This window comes from Protopterus annectens, chromosome 2.part0, assembly GCF_019279795.1.
Source record: "Protopterus annectens isolate FY-2018-M chromosome 2.part0, PAN1.0, whole genome shotgun sequence".
Taxonomy (NCBI): domain Eukaryota; kingdom Metazoa; phylum Chordata; order Ceratodontiformes; family Protopteridae; genus Protopterus; species Protopterus annectens.
In genome coordinates, this window is record NC_056728.1 from 44099585 (window position 1) to 44118772 (window position 19188).

Sequence of the window (19188 nt, forward strand, 5' to 3'; positions counted from 1 at the left end):
TTTCATGTTTGTTTGTAAGAAACAGCTCTAAGTAGCTGGAAATTGTATCCACTCCTCAGACCTATACTTGATGTGTTCTTAAACACAATGTCTTTCTTATTATCTACCCCTGATGTTAATTTGACTGTATAATTCCCTCCCTCTCCTCTTTCACAGTCTGCTGTCAGTAGCACAAAAGTATCTATTTGTATTCCACAGATGCTGAACACTGAGTTCCACTAGCCAATCTATGCTGTTTTTATGCTAAGTGCCTCTTGCACTGTATTCCACAGATCATGAATACTGACTGCCCACCCACTCAACCTGTACTCCTCTTTTACACTTACTGGCTCTTGAGTTCCCTGCCTTACTAGAAATGTGTCCGTGGAAGCTCCTCCCTGTCTCATCTCATTAGCTAATACTAGTGAGCACTATAAAATCAGGCTGGGAAGCTCCTCCCTGTCTCATCTCATTTGCTAATACTAGTGAGCACTATAAAATCAGACTGGGAAGCTCCTCCCTGTCTCAACTCATTTGCTAATACTAGTGAGCACTATAAAATCAGACTGGGAAGCTCCTCCCTGTCTCATCTCATTTGCTAATACTAGTGAGCACTATAAAATCAGACTGGGAAGTTCCTCCTGTTAGACTGCTAAAGCTTGAGTTACCCTCTGTTTCACATCTTACTGCCTGACTAGTGCACAGTCCAGTATCTAGAAGCATCAACACCTTTTCTACCTCACTTTACAAGCAGCACCTCAAACAAGACTACCATTCACTGGAAGGTTTTCTGTATATTGTGTGTATTCTATGATAATTATATTTACCCTCTGCTGCAATTATTTTACTGATCTAAACACCTGAGAACTTGGCAAGATGGAAGATCAGCCTGCTAGTTTCATACTGTTGCCAGCCATTAAGTATTAGGTTTTATAAGACAGTGTACTATGTACCTTATAATGAACTCAATCTCAGCATTAGTAATTCCATCTGTCAGAGGTGCCACTACCTAATTAATCTGGAGGCTTTCCTTTTACCTACTAAATTACCCTGTGAGCTAAATACCACCTCCACCACAACTCTTCAAGAATCACATCACAATGTCTTATGCTGAGCTGTAGAAAAACATTTCCAAAGCCTCCTAGTAATAGGAAAATTAAGTCACAGCAAATATCAGGCCACTTATGCATTTTGTACTTCCCTACCATACAGAGTGACCCTGAGAAAACACTCCAAATCTATTACTCTGAACCACTGCAAGAGAAATGTTTTAGGGATAGAAGACTCTACTCTCAGGTACAATGACTCATCATTCACAAGCCTGGACAAGGAGAGTGTTACTTTAAGTCATCTTGCAGTAAACAGTACTTCTGACATTACAAGGGCCCTAAGGACCCTCACTCCTTACAAATATGACTATGACATGGTAGAGCTTCATGAAGTAGTGAACAGCTTGAGACATAGATCCCAGAGAGTCATGTCAGAATGTTTCATGAGTGTTACGGATGCAGATAAAACACTGCTCCTGAGTGGAATCTCTCCATTATTCCAAATAATGCCTTGATATAAAGAAAAGATTGGTTTCTATAATGGGTTAAATGTTGTTGTTTGTCTTTCGGCTTTTTCCAGGTAAGGGGTCACCACAGCGGAACTCCGGTTCACTAATGATTGGCAGTAGATTTTTTTACGAAATGCCGAGGTGCCAGCTCGATGCCCAACCTTCAACGAAGGCACGCCCATTTACCCACACATGTCTTTCGAAAGCTACCCAACCATGGGGAGGACATGCAGACTCCACACAGAAGGCACTCCCAAGCCAAGCTGAGAATCGAACAGAAGAACCTCTTGCTGTGAGGTAACAACGCTACCACTGTACCACCGTGGCATGCTTTCTATAATGGGTTAAATAGCTGTCATTATTCCAGTGGGATCCAGTATGTGTAGGCATGGCACAAGGTGATCGACAATCTGACTTGCTCCACTGAGGATGGCCTATACCTCTTGATCAAGGGTTTTCACATACTGGCTAAAGCTTTTGCTGCTACCCTAGTGTCTTTTTTAGGCAGAGTCCATTTGATATACATGCCAACATAACTAACATATCAGTCTTGAAATCAGGTCTCCTCAATTTCAGAAGGCTAAACAATAAATTGTCTGATCGTGGGGTACTTCTACATTTGGAAAACATCCCTATCTGTGTAGTTACCAAGACATGGCTTAAACATAAGCAGAGTACTTCCTCTATACCTGGGTTTTATGCTTTTCATACCTTCAGACCCACAACAGGGCTAGCCACCCGGTGGTGTAAACCTTGGCTCAAGATGAATGTCACTGTTAAAGTGACCCCCAACCCCATGTGCCAAAGGGTAAAAAGGGGTTGAGGATGGATGGATGGATATCTTCAGACCCAATGGCAACTATGGTAGTGTCTCAAGTAACACATTATTTCCAGACAAATCCCTAGGGACCTGCAAACTGAACTTATTGAACTCACTCTAGACAGGATTAATCATCAATTAACATCTTGATACAGAACATCTTCTTTGTTATCCTAATGACCATGTAAGGTTCCTCAGAGTTCTAAAGATTTGCCTGTTAGCAAGAACACCATTATTTTGGGTGACTTTAACTACCCTTCAAAAAACTGAGAGACTTGTAACTCCAAGGTAGGACATGCCCAAAAATTCCTAGACTTTATAAACAAAACTTCCTTTGAGCATTTGGTGAGCAAACATACTAGGGGATACAGCATTCTTGACCTAATTCATTCAGATATGTCTGACTCTTACTCCTCTGCTATCTCTTTCTCTGGTGATGTCTGACCATAGTCTTGTGTCCTTCTCATTTAAACTAGCTTAGGCTTGGCATCCCATCCCTTCATCAGTTATCAGTCATGGTCTTTTCTTTGGTGGTAAGTGGTAGTAGTGTGGGCATGGGTTCCATTCTTTCTGCCTCTCTTTCTTGCCACTTTCCCTGTGCAGTCATGCCTCTCGTGCTACAGGATGTAAGCATGGGGCCTACCTACCGCTAGGCTTTGGTAAATCATCTAGGGTGGAGTGGCTATCCTAGTTCTTGCCGCTTCTCAAAAGGTGTATTTGTGCACTTACCCTGACACAAAGGAGGAGGAGGGGGAGGTGGCCTAATGGTGTTTGCCTTACAAACACAACACACACAAAGTACAGGGTCTGTCTCAATAACTAACTGGGCTGGCTTAATGGCTGCAAGGAGGGCAGTCAGCCTAGTACTAATCTATGAACCTATATCTATGAACTCCCAAAATCCAACAGCAAACCCCAAGGAATTTAAGGACCACACAGTTTGCCAAAACTACCCTACTGTATGATGAAATACCAAAATGTATCTTTGTCTGCACAACACCAGACCTCAATAGAGCAGCAAGTTCACTTAGAACTCATACACCCATTTAGAAGAATTAACATGGCTATTAGTTTATATCAGATGCAAGTACTGTGGGGAAATTCAAAAATAAACCACAATGGTGGTCTATCACCATAAATAAACTTTGCAATAAAAGAAAGAAACTCTTTAAATGATATGATAGAGCCAAAACCCCTTTTCTCAAGGAAAATATCAAACACATTACAGAAAATAAAAATTAAAAAAAAACACTATCAGGTCCACTAAAGGAGTACATAAATTTAGGCTGACCTCTTATGCCAAATATAATGACAAATGCTTCTTTTGCTATTGTGGGACAATAAGACATAATACCCAATATTTCTCTGAACTTATTCCTAATGATGCATTTTATTATTACCCAACAGACATCACCAATATCCTTGCAAGAATTTAGTGTCAACTTCACCCCGAGACTTCTATCTGGCACCCTAAAATACCTGAAACCCTTTCCCTACAGGTGTAGCAAGGATGGGGAGAAGGGGGAGGCTGCCCTGGGGGTGCGATCTGCAGGTGCCAATGCTGTGGGACTCAGAAGTGCAGTAGCAGGTACATCTCAGTTGTCCAGGAATTATTTCATATTTTTGCCCTTTCTCTCACATTTGCATTTTTAGTAAATCAACACAGAGTGTACTCAGTCAGTAATGCAGTGCCACACATTAGATTTTCATGCTTCCTATTGTGCAGAAAATTTACTTTTTGTTCTGGTAACTTCAAGTTAATTACAGTAATATTTCAAACCTGACCCTGATTTTGTGACATTATCCCCTTATCATTATTATTATTATTTATTTTTTTGTCTGTTTGCTTTTTTCCCCCTGGGACTTAAGCAAAGAAGTTGAGATATATGCTTTACCTGCTTTCCAAATGCCTGTACTGCATTAATGGCAACTGTGGCAAATAGTAGCAAGTCATTTGTTACATTTGTAGTAAGTGGTTTGCTACAGTTACAGTGAACTTTTTTTTTTTCTTTGCTACAACATTTTTGTCCTGAACTTTTAGAAGACTTGTCTCCAACTTCTACTTGAGGCGGCATCAGTTATGGAACAGAATGGGACATCATACAGAAGCTAAATGCTTTAAACATTGACCCATATGTGGTAAGATGGATAGCAAACTGGCTGAGTGACAAAACCTGCACAGACTTCCAAGTTGCAGGCATCTCATCAGAAAGTATGAAAGTTAACAGTGGTGTCTCTTGGAGCTCAGTGGGACTTCTCCTTTTGTCCTTAACTTCTCAGATCTACAAGAAGAGAGACCTCTGGATAACTATGTTTGTAGATGACTGTAAACTGGGGGCTGTTGTTAAGCTGCTTTCAGACATTCAAACCCCCTAGATTGGGTTTCTATTAAAACATCAAAAGATTACATTGTCAAACAGCTTTTCATTGGAAATGCCATTCATTGAACCCTCCTTATATGAATAGGCTGTGTCCCCCACACCCCCTGCTAATTTATATATATATATATATATATATATATATATATATATATATATATATATATATATATATATATATATATATATATATATATATATATATATATATATATATGTGTGTCTACTTCATATGATCGAAAGACCTTTTGATCGAAACCCATTTGATCGAAAGTTCATTTGATCGAAAACCAGTATTCAAGACATAAAACTGGGATTTGTCCCCCTCCCCAATATCGTGTGACCCTGGAGTTGGTATATATAGTTAGGGAGGTGTGGGGGGGCACAGCCCCCCACCCAGTTTCCTTTAAAAGAAGAAAATAAAACAAAAAGTATAGATTTTAAAGGAAAATGGGTAGGGGGGCTTCACAGCAAACTGTGAAACTAAAATATAAATGGTCATAAGACTCAGTAGCCTTTGGAATATCTTTGACTCTTTAAAGTATTTCAGCAGATGATCTTATCTCCCTGCTTCTCTCTTAATACTCTGTTCCTATTCCTTCTGTTACTACACTATCCACAGTTGCATTACTCAATCCCTGTAACTCAAGTAACTAATTTATTCATGAGGCTATCAATGACTACAACTACCAAATATATCCAAATGCTTCTTCTGATACTTACTGATTGTTGTTGTTGTTTGTCTTTCGGCTTTTCCCGGTTAGGGATCACCACAGCGGAACTCCGGTCCGCTAATGATTGGCAGTTGGTTTTTATGGTGTCGAGTTGCCAGCCCAATGCCCAACCTTCAACGAAGGCATGCCCATTCAACGCATGTTTTTCGAACGCCCACTTGACCGTGGGGAGGACATGGAGACTCCACACAGAAGGCACTCCCAACCCAAGCCGAGAATCGAACGGGAGAACCTCTTGCTGTGAGGCAACAATGCTACAGCTGCACCACCATGGAATATATCTGATACTTACTGATTGTATATTATTTTATTTGTTCCACTAGATCTTTATAAATGGCCATATTCTTATAGATACTTCTATTACTGTTCTCCGTGGTAGGCAACTGCTTTATTCCACAATAGTAATATTTAGTTACCAATCGTCAATTATATAATTGCCAGGTACTTGTTCTCTTTATATGCCTTTTATCTCAGGTCATGGCTAAAATGAGTCCATGGAACAGCTCACCCACCCACTTAATAAAGTTAAATAAAATAAAAATAAATGATATTCATCAACTGTATTTAATGAGACATGATCCTTCAGACCCTTTTGAATGAAGAAGCTCAGATTCACATAAATTTCCTTACATGATGGGAAGTGCCCCACCTCCCCATGCAGGCAGTTTCAGCCAGTCTACATTCATAAGTAATATAACTGCACCTGAAGTAAAAAGAAAAAGCCTTGACGTAAGTTCTAACACTTGTCTAGCTGAACATTAAAGGACTACTCCTCACATGTAAGATAGCTGAATCTAAGTAACACCACTACACTTCCCGGTAATCTTCAAAGAGTTTCTTAAAAGAAATAATGCATTTATACAGATGTTTTTTAGAGCATGTCAGTGCATACGTGGTCCATTTCAGCCTCCATAAGCTCCCACTTGGAGCTGAATGAAAGGTTAGAAACTTATCTTTCCTCACAAACTCATCTGATATGTGATATAACTTCACAGACAGATATAATTATAAAAATAGCAAGTGGATAGAAAGGACTTAAGCCCACAAATTATCTGGATAACTTTTTATATCAGCAACTTGTGATTTGGGTGGCCCCTACCAGTGACATAAACAAAATTTCTATTCCTGATTATGACTCGACTTGAAAACATCCCTGTGTACTTTCAGCTACAAGCAAAAAGAAAAGTTAATTAAATATGTGAACTTTTACAGGTGCATTCAGAAAGTATTTTTATCAGCAAAATGCCAACTTTCCAATGCTTTTTTACTTTTCATTTTGTTTCTTATTAATTTACTGACTTGTTTGCATTTTTAATTTAGAAACCTTACTGAAGGCATGGTACAAAACTGCAGAAGTTTAATTTTAGAGCTATAACAGCAGACAATTGATGAAATGTGATGGAGATAAGCTAATGCAGCCTTATACCCTTAAGTCATATAGTTATTCCTCCATTATTCTTATCTCTAAGTGCATTATTCACTGCAGAACAGAGCTCACCATGTATTTCGCAGTAAACAGAAGAGTCTTTAATGTAGCAGTGTTACTGCGAGTATATGACAGTACTGCATATTCTCATCCACAGACGTTCTAGATAACAGCTTTAAGTGTAAAAATGCTGTGTGTGTGTGTGTGTGTGTGTGTGTGTGTGTGTGTGTGTGTGTGTGTGTGTGTGTGTGTGTGTGTGTGTGTGTGTGTGTGTGTGTACGCATGTAATTGTCTGTGCATGCACGAGTGTGTGTGTGTGTGTGTGTGTGTGTGTGTGTGTGTGTGTGTGTGTGTGTGTGTGTGTGTGTGCGCGTGCATGGGTCTGCATATGTGAGGGAAATGCTTGTTTGTGTGTGTGTGTGTGTGTGTGTGTGTGTGTGTGTGTGTGTGTGTGTGTGTGTGTGTGTGCGTGTGTGTATATGTGTGTGTGTGTGTGTGTGTGTGTGTGTGTGTGTGTGTGTGTGTGTGTGTGTGTGTTTGTGTATCTTATTGTGAATCTAGAGATAACCGGATATAAACAAAAACATCAAACCATATACAGTGGGACTTCGATTATAGTGGAGTTTGAACATGTCATCTTACAGTTCTTCCCTTACTGTGCTAACCTACCTATTGGTCAGTGATGATTTCAACTTATGTGACACAAATGTATTTGCACAAAATTCAGGAACAACAGCTGATGCATACTGAATTCTTTTCTGTCTTTACAGGTTGAATTTAAAGAGTATAATCCTCCTTTTTATCCATCTCAAAACTTACCTGTACAAAGCACAGTTGAACTTCCACAGCCACGAATGTAAGTTTCCGATCTGTAAAGACTAACTTTAGTTAGTTTAAGAAAATCAGGCTTTATATGTCCTTGCAGAATACTTTTTCAAGTTAAAGCATTTCACAATATTTTTTTATTCCATTTCTAGTCATTCTGCAACTGCGAGACCAGCAGTAAACTATAATACTGTAGATGGTTCTGTTGACCGGCGCAGTAACTATGGCCCCTACAAGATTCAAGATGGCCTTCCTGTGTATGTATAATTATGAGCTATGTTTTGTACATCTTGTCTTTTTGCCACTTTTACTACACTTAGGAGGGCAGATTCCAAACATTTAGAATGCAATACCCCAATTTACTATGGATGCTGTGTTATCTCACACTATGCATAGAACTCTTGTTGTGGAATAACTCATTTTCTGTAATTTTTTTATTTTAAAATAGTTAAAAATACAGTTTTAATGTTAAAAAAAAAATACCCAAAGAACACTTTACATTAATTCAAAATAATTAACTTAAACTATCTAAAAAAATGAATGAAGAATCATACATGGATATGAGACAGGATGCCCTTTAATGGTAGACACACACACACACACACACACACACACACACACACATATATATATATATATATATATATATATATATATATATATGGGTCTATATTAGATCACCGAACGCTTAAAAAAGCAAACAGTGATTGATCGAACTTATGTAAGCAAAAGCTTAAAATATCAAAGCAACAGAAACCAGAATTTTTTTCTAGGGAAAGAATTTGGTTGTCTGTTTCTGTTGCTTCGGTATCTTCAGTGCTGTGGTAGAAAGTTACGGGTCGGGTTCAGGTAAGTGTGCAATTGTGTGGATGTGAGTGTTAGGGCGGGTTAGGTGAGTTAGGGTTAGGGAGCAGGTGAGGTGAGTGTGCGATAGTGACGGACCTTAGGGTTAGGGTTTGGGTTAAGGTAAGTGGATAGTTAGTGGTGTGTGTATAGTTTAGTGTAGGGTTAGGTGTCAGATTTTAGGTGTATGTGTGTGGATTGCTGTTTGTTTGGTGTGCTTGTGTTGTGTGTATGTGTTTTGGAACAGCGATTTTTTTTTCCCTAGGAAAAAAATCATTGTTCTGACAGTTCGAGATTGTAAGTTTTCACTTACATAAGTTCGATCAATCACTGTTCGCTTTTTTAAGTGTTCGGTGATCTAATATAGACCCTATATATATATTACCTGTTATTGGTCGAGCAAAAGTAAAATCAACATCTCTCGACAATGCAGATGATAAACAATTGTGCTATAATGAACAGTCACTGGGGTTGAAGATTATGCCCTTTCCACAGAGACTGTGTGTTCTCATTGTTAGTACATATAATTGGCAGGGGTGGGTGGGCATAGCCACATGGGGCATGCAGAGGGGCTTTCCCTCTACAAAAAAAAAAAAAAAATTAACTCTGCATGTTCCAAGGAGTAACCTCAAAGCATGTACAGAAATTTGTCAACCTGTGTGTTTCTACTTTAGTGCATCGACATTAGCCAAGTCAATGTCAATCAATCTGATGAATACCACTAGAGTTATATTTTATACATATAATACATATATATATATATATATATATATATATATATATATATATATATATATATATATACAATATACATTTTTTTTTCTTTCTTATATGTCAAGTGAGATGTTTGTTCATAATATTCACTCTCACAAGCTAGCACTGACACAGCCATGCCTACCTGCCACTGCTAGGGATCATTCTGCACAAGTCAATATACTTTTTATGTAATTGGTAGTACCAATTGCACCTTTATGAAAACTGTAGGTTGTTGATTCTGTTCACGTGAGTATGCGTATGTAGAATTGCTCTTCAATCTAAAATGTATCTGTGATAGGTGAGTAAATGTCTAGTCTGTGTGGGGCTTTTCTCCCAAGGGACCCATCTGTAAATAGACATTATCCAGTAGGACTAAACCAGTTAACAAATCATAAATAAAAACTTAACTTTTAAAACCAACAATTTTAAGATTCACTATTTTTACAGGATATTTGTTCTCTGAAATTTGAATTTGACTGGCAGATTAGATTAAATAAATACTATTATATTTAATCAAGTTAGATTTATATCACAACAAAACACTGCATAATGGATTTAATCTTGTTCTTTTTAAGTTAGAACTAACATATTTTAAAAAGATGTTATATAAAGTTAGAATTTATATATTTGTAGTCAAATTAAAAAAACAGTTTTTAACCTGAAACAATTCCCTTTTTTGTATTATATTAGTAGATTTTACTTCTGTCTTACAAACTTGCTGCATTTGTTTTTCATTATTTTGTTGGTTTTAATGGCAAGCTCACAGTTTGTTAGTTTCTCCTACACACATCTTAACAGTACAAAAATTTTGAAAGTGCCTGTAGTCCTGTGTAAGAATTTGGTTTTAAACGTGTTATTTGAATCATGTACACAAAATGTACCAATTTTCAAAATCTCCATTTGCTAAATTTAGATGCTGGTATTCTGACATTATTTCCTCCTGTGGTGTAGTCACTTACTTTTCTTGACTGCCAGGTATCAGAATATTCCCATTAATGTTTAATTTGTTAATTTTAGGAATCCATTTGGAAGGACAGGACTGAAAGGACAAGGTCATCTTTATTGGTTTGGTCCAAACATCTCTCTGGATCCAGTCATAACTCGGTAAGGGATATTTATTCTATGTTTATATTTGACACTATTAAAGAAAAAAGAACCTGAATAAATGCCACCATAGTCTCCTCTGTAGGAATCCAGGCAGTGCATTTCGCAGCATAAAATGTAGAAGCTGTCATGTTAGACATTTGTAGTTTTACATTTTAAAAATGAAAACATCAGACATAACACATATTCAGTAGAAAGTAGCAGAGAAAGACAAGTACCCCTATATCATCACAAAGAACCAATAGTTTTGCAATGTCATTTGTACTCATGTTTCCTCTAGCTTGTATTATCTGGGTAACAACCTTCTAACGCCATCTTTGCCATTGGTGTAATGTTAATGACAGGCTTGCTCACATTTCCCAAACTCACAAATGATATTTAATTATGCATTTCCCCCTTTGCTAGAGCGTTTAGGTTCTTCGGTATCATTATTCTTATATCTTATGCCCTAAGTAGCCCTCTTACTGGACGTATATCTCCTTATGTAGTCTTTTTCTTGTCATTGCTCCCTATTTTTCTCTATTTCTTGTTGGCATTTTTTTACCTCACTTATCATGTTATGAAGCATTGCCACCTGACATAATTTATTCAGGTCTGCAAACCTGACTTGGTTGTCATTTTTTTATTTCACTCTACATTTGGTTCCAGTGAAATAACTTTGAAAGTTTAGTATAGAATCATGATTTTTAAACTGGGGTCTTAGAAACTTTTGAAAGATTCAAGACTGTATTTCCATGTTTAACACCAGCAACGTGAGTTTGGAAATGATCTAGGCCACTGAGGGGCCAGCTAGGGTACGTAGGGCTTTGGTACCCTTGGATAACTCTACTTCCCATTGAGAAGACAACATGGGGTTATACTGTAAGGCAGCATCTCTAAATAGCGCGACTGTCATTGCTGCATAAAGTAGTGCAAAAAAGAGCATGTCAATGTTACTTAATCTTGCTTGTTCTTTGAAGGGGATTAAAAAATGAAGACAAAACTTTTAAGTGCTTACATTAAATTTTATTTACTTTCTATTGTTTGAGTTGGACCCACTATATAGGACACTACTTCTTCAGCAGTTCCAGTCTCCCATTCCAACAAAGCATTTCCTGCTGTTCAATTACTCCCCAACCACAATTACTTTATTCCCAATAACCACAGTGCTATATTCTGCAAAGCATGAAGTTCCTAACTTGTTGGGAGGGGTATACCAAGAACTGTCTGACTGTGGGCTGCTAGTCCAGAATATTCCAGATTTTAAATGGAGCATCTGTACCATGGAAACTGATAGAATCACTTACGTAATCTATTCCATGGAGCATGCTTTAATTTGTGCTGGATCACAGCAACAAGAGATAAACCTTTTCAGAGACAGGAAGATCTCAGATACTTGCGAAGGTGCAGCTGTTAACAGTGTTCACAATGAATACAGCTGCAGAGTCAAGACATACCAAAACACTGGAATTTAGGATGGTTGACTTTGATAAAATAGAAAATATACCTGAACACTATTTGAAATTGTCAGGAATAAGTTTTAGAAGGACCATGGGAAAATATCTGATCTTTCATTGAGGAGGCAATTAACCACATAATTAATTAATAATGTAATAATAGAATACTATTATGTACTTACCATAATAATAGATCTGGATTAGTAGGGCTAACCTGTTTAACAGCAGAACTAAATCAACAGGCATTGGGATCAGTCAGCATGTAAAACTTTCCCAAGTTGCCTTGGTTTCCCCCCATATTCCAGCATGAACCCCAGTGCTCTTCCTTTCTAAATTTGTGGAATGTTAGACAAAGTGAAGCAAATAGTAATATGCCTTTAAACCAGATTGATACGAAAAGAGAGGAGAGGGAAGGTGGCTATGTTAGTGTTGATGGAGCTACCCACTTGGCTGTATTGTAACGGTAAGTGCATAATGTTTGTATCTAGTATGAGGACGCCCATTTTCAGTAGGAGCAGCACAAAGGCTGAAGCTAATCCTCCTGGGCTGTCTTCCTTATCTGAACATAACCTCTTATTCAGTGGCTCCAAAGGAAGGCCTGGACCTGGGTATCACATCCACCTCCTAGTGCCTTGCAAAAACATTACAAAGGGCCAAGGAGCTGCTGCGAAAACATCATCTAGAGCTATATTCTGTAAAAAGACTCAAAAGGTACAGATTGTCCTAGTAAAATGTGCCCTCAGAACTAATCAAAGAGTCTTTAACAAAACCAAATGGGGTCTATAAGCTATTTTGCCAGGCTAACTGCAGAAACTTTGGATCCAGATTTTTTTTTTTTTTTACAAAAGAAAAAGAAGTTAGGATTCCTTCCAAACAGACTTTTTCTTCTGATCATAAATCCTCATCTGATGTTTTATACACATGCAGTGAAAATGGTATTTACTGCAGTTAGAATACTGCGGGAAGCATTTGTTGAAGTTTGATTCTTCTGCAGCTTTGTGCATAAAAGAAGAATTAGTATGTAATATATATATATATATATATATATATATATATATATATATATAGATTCACTTTAGAAGCTCGAAATACTGAAATGTCGAAATTCAGTATTTCGAGCCCATAACGTGGAATCCTGACAAGAACGAAAGCTCAGAAGCACGAAATTCAAAACCTCAAATACCGGAGGTTTTGAATTTCACACTTCTGAGGTTCTGCTGTGGTTACAGATTCAGGTAAGTGTGTGTGTTAAGGGTTTTGTGTAGGGGCTGTGGTGTGTGTGTTAGTGTGTTTTGTTGCTGTGATGTGTATGTGTGAGCAGAATATAGCTTGTGTGGTGGTGTTTTGTGTGTAGTGTGACCTCGGAGTTAGAATATATAAGTAGGGGGTGGGGGGCACAGTCCCCCATGGAGAGGGTGCAGGGGGGCTTGCCCCCTTGCTTTTAAGTAGTAGAGAGCTTGTGTTTGTGTGTCGGGAGGATGGTGTGTGTGTGTGTGTGTGTGTGTGTGTGTGTGTGTGTGTGTGTGTGCGCATTAGAACCGTGAAATTCAAAACCTCTGGTGTGCGAGATTTTGAATTTCGCAGTTCTGTGTTTTCGTGGTTTTATAGCTTCAAAATACTGAATTTCGATATTTCAGTATTTTGAGTTTATAAAGTGAATCCATATATATATATATATATGTATATATATATCTGAAAGACCAAACAAGTGAGATCAGTTGATAGTGCCTGCAACTTCAAAATCTTCTTGGCTGAAACTATGGCCAGAAGAAAAAGTCGTACAGAAAAAGTGATTTTAACTAAGTGGAAGTTACATTTCAAATGGAAAAATTAGTTTTTCCATCACAAAGTAAAGGTCCAATGGGGGAACTGGATGTTTTCTGGAGGGCCTCAAGAGAAAGCTATATTTAACAAACGGGGCATAAGGGATGATAAATGAATGCTCTGGTGAAAATTTGATACAGTTGACACAATATCTTGATGAAAGAGAGACTTGATTCCAGTGCCTGGAACATGCTGAATATGCCAAAGTGAAGGTTACTTTTGTAAACACTTTCATGTATTTGGCTTTTGGGAAAAAGCAATTAATTAAAACTTGATTTTGTCCTTGTATAACATAATACATTGTATAATGTACACTGACAAGATCATACATCATTGCATGAGTCAAAGAAATTAAGCACATCAAATGTCAAAGTATGACATAAAGAAAATATCTCTGTATGAATTACACCCTGCTATACAGAAATCAATAATTATTTTCTGTTTTCTCACATTCACTCTTCCTCACACCTTTACTGCCTTTCCTTACCCTTAATTTGTTTGTTCTTCTTCGCCCTTTACTACATTTGCATCACATGACCTTATTCTCATAGCATTAATTTGCTGACATAGTTTCTATACTTTTCTGCCTTCCCTATTATAATTACACAACACATTCAATTGTGTGTTTTGTGTATATTTATTATTTTGTACAGTGTTATACTTGTGTTGTATTTCCATAATAATTAAACATGTTCTTCATACACTGCATTTTTGCAGGAGTTTATTTAGATGTTGTCACTCATTAATGCTCCTTGTAAATAACTAACTAAATAAATAAAGTCGTTATTTGGTTATTATAGTAATAATACAGTACACCTGCATCCCCTGCAGAGCATAAGGCTTTCCTGATTAAACTCCAGGATAATGCATTTGTCTTTCTCAGGACTGACTGAGTAACCTAACCTGCTTATTGCTAATTAACCATGTCCAAATATTAATGTTATTCAAAAATTCAGAGCAAACAGTAAGAAATCTGCATAGATGCAGTACTTTCTTAAATATCATTCTGACAAATCTAAGATGTTTCTTCTCCCACACACATAGTTATACCCAACCTAATTAACACAGAACACAATGCCATAATTTCTACACTCAGTCTCATTCATAGATTATTCACCCTTCCTAGACTTTATCAAAGTAATCTGACGCAGTCAATGATATCCATAATGTCAAAGTGAGACATTGTCCTCAACGACCCAGATAAACCAGCACTTGATATTGTCAATACTTTCTATGATACCATTAAAGTCTGCATTTCTGAATACATACCAGTAAGACACAAATATAAATATAAAGATCAATTAAAAAATGGTAGAATCACAATATTAAAAGCTACAGGACAGAAAAAAGACATATTATTTAGCTTTCAGAATTTACCCAAGTCATACAACACAGGGAATTACATTAAGTAAAGAGGCAAAATGACTTAGTCATCCTACTAAATCTTTCAGATCTAGACATGGTCAGTTTGATCTGAAAGGTGAAAGCAGTAATAAGATAGTCTTCAATTACATCAGAAAATTGAAACAGAAAAAATGTGAATATTATTACCAATAAACAATGAAGTCATTGTAGTGCCAAAGAGCAAATTGATCAAGCAAATATACAAACACACGCAAACTTGCATATAACAAATATCAGAGTATTAGAAACATGAGAGGATATATTCTTTATGCATCTTTAAATATAATCATTTCTACCAAAAATATAATTAAAAGCTGAAGATGCATAGGACCAGAAAACATTCCTGTTTCCAATACAGAATCAAGAAAAGCCAAAGAAACCTCTAGCAGCCATGCTAAAATGTCAGTATCAGAAACACCCCTGATCTATGCTGACAGATACAAAGATACTAATTCACAAAAAGGGGTCAGACCCATCATAGGTTCATACTAGGCTATCTGTCCTAGGGCATTTATAAGCCTATCCAGAGTGTGTTTGGCTTTCGCCACCCATTTTTAATTAATTTTGCTATGCCCTTTTTCGAGGTTAGTATACTGTGCCTCTGTCTAACAGTGACACAGAAGTGATACCCGGGGTAAACCTACGATGTCCCATCCACTCATCAAGATTCCTCTTGAAGAGAGTCAATGAGGGACTCTGCCTAACCTGGACTGGGATTTTATTCCAGAGTGAAGGGAGCCTCAGGGTTATGAATCTGTCCCTCCAGCATGTCCTATTTATTTCAGTGCTGAGGTTCAAGTCTCTCGAGCGCGGAGCTCAATGGGATTTGGATTTTCTGAGGTGCAGCATGTCCATTAATTCCAGGTTGGACATGGCTTTATACGTCAGGCACAGATCGCCTCTGAGCAGGCGGTATGCCACTGAGTAGAGCTGGAGTTTCTTTAACTGGACAGCATATGGCATCTGTTTGAGCCCTTTGATCCTCTTGGTTAGGTACTTTTGGGGTCTTTCCAGTTGCTGCAGGTGTCTGGTAAGGTACATTCCAAAAGGGGCATTGTACTCAATTATGGGCCTGATGAGGGATGAGTAAAGAGGCACGATGACCTCCCCTGATCTAGATGTGAATCCCTTCATGATTAGGTGGGCTATTTAAAATGTTTTTCTAACCACTTTGGCCACATGGTTGTCAAATGAGAGATTGCTATCAGCTTGGGTCCCCAGGTCCCTAATTACTTCTTCTGTACTCAATGAATTACCACCTATGTGGTAATTTGTGGGCACTTTGTTTTTGCCAAAGAGGATGACTATACACTTTTTGGAATTTAGCTTGAGGCCATGGCTCTGGCACCAGTTGTCTGTTTCTATGAGGCCCTTTTGGAGGATGCTTGTGTCGGCTGGAGTGTTGATTATGGCGCCCAGTTTGCAGTCATCTGCAAACTTGATCAGCCGCAGTCCTTCCGTGTTGGCCTGTACCTCCGAGAAATATATACCGAACAAGAGAGGTCCCAGGACTGAGCCTTGTGGGATGCCACTTGTAACTGGTTTGGAGTCTGACATGGCTCCAGCAATTCTAACCATGTGGATTCTGTCCTTGAGCCAGTTTGCAACCCATCTAGTGACATAGGGGTTTATATTTAAGCTGGTGAGCTTATCTATAATGCCCGAGTGGGGTATTGTATCAAAGGCTTTTGCGAGGCCCAGGTAGGCTGTGTGGACCACCTTCCCCTCGTCAATGGCCTTGGTAACTGTTTCAAAGAAATCAACCAGGTTTAAGAGGCAGGATCTGCCCTTAACAAAGCTGAACTGGGTAGGATCCAGTGTCTGTAGGTCCCCAATATCTTTATTTATGAGGTCCATGATGATCCTTTCCATAGCTTTGCAGACCAAGCTAGTCAGGCTTATGGGTCGATAGTTTCCAGGATCCATTGAGGCACCACCTTTGCCTAACAACCTCTGTAGAACCATATAAATGATTAAATAGTGCTTACTCAAAACAACAAAGGGTGCCTACCTTCTGTGAGATATGGAACAGACAGGATCTTTTAAGGGGCTATCTCTTCTTTACAGTCGTGTTGCATTCCTTGAAGAGGTAACAGCAGCACTTGGTTAAACACTGATAATAACGTGCTGTTTATCTTGCCCTAGCTGAGGCATTCAGCAATTTTCTGCATAAAAACACTTTGGTTTAGCAATAGGATGCAAAAACGTCATGGTGGTGATTACCTGTCTGTTACAGTGGTGTCCCACAGGGCTCTGTTCTCAGGTCATTTCTTTTTAATCTGTTATTCTCATATATAAACATAGAAAATGTAATTTGGGATAACTAAATGTGCAGATGATTGCAAACTGGGTTAGCAAAATACTTCAACAAAAAATGCTGATGTTGTCCAGGTCAGTCTTAAAAATATACACTTGACGCAGTGGTAACAGTCTAAGCTATAATGTCAGTAAATGTGGCATAATGAGACTTGGCAGGAAAATATCTAAATTAGGATGATTGTCCTAGATGTGGCTGAAAACTATGTAGTCAGGCATAGTCTTTCCTACATTATTACTATAACTTTGCCTTCCCCAACCGTATTTTCAATTATATTTATAACCATGAGAATGCAGTCTGTGTAGCTACTGATTTCATCCTTGCAAGGTAATTCTCCTCTCTTTCCTATGGCTGCTGGCTGCATTACTGCCAAGTTAATTTATATTTAAGTAAGGGAGAGTCCCTCACATGGTAGGTGTAAGGGGGAATTACTCATTACAAAAAAAAATGGTTAGTTATGTTTTGCATTCAGTAGGTTTGGCACTGTTTGTATTGGTTATAATACACCTAGTAACGATTAAACGATAAATGAAAATCATAAAAAGCACCACTATCACTGAAGGCCTACAAACAACGGTACACAATTTACAGGGAATGAGTTAATTATTCATGTGTTTGTTTATCTTTTTTAGCGCTCATCTAATTTTAAAGGGAACATGTAGTCATTATACACCGATAATCACTCCGACGTTATTGTTTTATACCTCACCAAGCCAGCCCATTGCTTTATGCTGTACAGCATTTTAAAGTCTTCAAACAAAGCACATGAAGCTGTATGAAATGGTACAATGACTTCTTACTGTAAAAACAAATGGTCGGGGAAACTGAATCAGTCAGAAAGGTGGCAGGAATTGCCATTATATTTTTTATGCATGTGTTATTTACAGGTGACCTGAAGTTTAAGACACTGGCAGACTGTATACCAGGAAAGGTATCAGAGATGCACTATGTACCTTACCCCTAACCTCAATGTACCTTACCCCTAACCCCATATCATTCAGTCTGCATGGGCACAGCTTGATAGGGTTCAGTTCTTAAAATGTCTCTGTATCACAACTCAAGCATTGCAGGTTCACTACTAAGTTTCACTTGCTGTCTGTGTGAAACTTGCTCTGTCCTAGTTTGTGCTGTCCATATCCATGGGGACTTTGTCCAGGCTTCCTTATTTTTTCGACAAATGTATGGACTTGAGGTCTTCTGCTGTTTTTGCTTCATCTGCTTTGTCTATTTAATATGTTTAAACTGTATGATGCTCGGTTACATGAACTTCAAGTAATAAGTTAAACATATAAAAGAAACAAATACTGAAATGCCACATGAAACTTCTGGTTAACTGAAACTATATAAGAAAAAATGAAAGTCTATAAAGTTGATTCTTAAAGCCAGATAGATCACATTCAAACATTTTAAAGTGTTCTTGTCTAGTTTATAGACCTCTTCAGACTGCAGCAACAAAATAAAATGAAATATTCTCCTAATAGTAATTTAAAAAGTTAAATAAGACTGAAAATGGAAATACTATTTAAAAAATAAATAATAGGTGTGTATCTCTTTTACACGCAGTGGATGTTGCCTCATTAAAACTCTCCAGGGGTCAGTGCCAGGTATCATTCCAAGATCTAAGGGTAACATTTACATCTGAAAAACTCAAATTGGTTGGCAGCCCTCACTGATTAAGACATTTGTTTAATAACTATGCCATCTGAGAGGAGAGGTATTTCTCAGTACAGTGCGACTGTTGGCAAGTTCCTAAATACCAGTAATCTCAAAATTTAAAAGAAGCA

The 19188-nt window shown here is 37.9% G+C and overlaps 1 protein-coding gene across 1 annotated transcript in view; it reads left to right on the forward strand.

Moving 5' to 3' along the window:
• The window catches only part of LOC122792941 (transient receptor potential cation channel subfamily M member 2-like), a 1068883-nt gene that overhangs the window by 1019516 nt on the left and 30179 nt on the right, over positions 1 to 19188 (forward strand). The window contains exons 27-29 of the mRNA XM_044060527.1: positions 7666 to 7751; positions 7873 to 7977; positions 10337 to 10423. Coding sequence (XP_043916462.1) covers positions 7666 to 7751; positions 7873 to 7977; positions 10337 to 10423 — 278 coding nt within the window. The remainder of the gene's footprint in view (positions 1 to 7665; positions 7752 to 7872; positions 7978 to 10336; positions 10424 to 19188) is intronic.